At 56.0% G+C, this 662-nt stretch overlaps 1 protein-coding gene across 1 annotated transcript; it reads left to right on the top strand.

Moving 5' to 3' along the window:
- Positions 1-90: 90 nt before the first annotated feature.
- LOC117799324 (stromelysin-2-like) lies at positions 91-608 on the top strand (the record flags this gene model as incomplete). The annotated part of the gene is made up of 1 exon (XM_034651794.1): positions 91-608. A coding segment is annotated over one exon (518 nt), but the record flags the coding sequence as incomplete, so codon positions are not given.
- Between the last annotated feature and the right edge of the window lie 54 nt (positions 609-662).

The raw sequence follows: 662 nt of genomic DNA, 5'->3' as shown, positions 1-662 counted from the left end.
TCCTGCCCACTGCTGCTGCTCCTGTGCGCGGCATGCACACGTGCCTTCCCCGCCCGGCCTGTGACCGGAGACTTGGATGAAAATGTGCAGCTGGCGGAGGAATATCTGGAGAAATTCTACAACCTCGACAAAGATGGAGTCTCAGTTTACAAGAACAAGGGCAGCCCTTTCTCCGAGAAGCTCCAGCAGATGCAGGAGTTCTTTGGCCTGGAGGTGACCGGGAAGCTGGACTCTGACACAGTGGAATTGATGCACAAGCCCCGGTGTGGGGTCAGCGATGTCGGGGAGTACAGCCTTTTCCCTGGACGTCCTGCATGGAGATCAGATGCTTTGACCTACAGAATTTTGAACTATACCCCTGACATGGCGCGGGCGGATGTGGATTCAGCCATCCGGCAGGCCTTCCAGGTCTGGAGTGATGTGACCCCGCTGACCTTCACCCGGATCTATGATGGCACGGCCGATATCCAAATCTCATTTGGTGCGCGAGTTCATGGTGATTTCTATGCATTTGATGGCCCTCACGGAACCCTCGCCCACGCCTTCGCTCCTGGGAATGGGATTGGTGGCGACGCCCACTTCGATGAAGATGAGACCTGGACTGAAGGGTCAGCTGGCTATAACCTGTTCCTTGTGGCAGCCCATGAGTTTGGCCATTCACT

Source organism: Ailuropoda melanoleuca, unplaced genomic scaffold (assembly GCF_002007445.2).
Source record: "Ailuropoda melanoleuca isolate Jingjing unplaced genomic scaffold, ASM200744v2 unplaced-scaffold47167, whole genome shotgun sequence".
NCBI classification, from domain to species: Eukaryota; Metazoa; Chordata; class Mammalia; order Carnivora; family Ursidae; genus Ailuropoda; species Ailuropoda melanoleuca.
The sequence above is the reverse complement of the archived record's forward strand: the minus strand, read 5'-3'. Positions and strand labels throughout refer to the sequence as shown.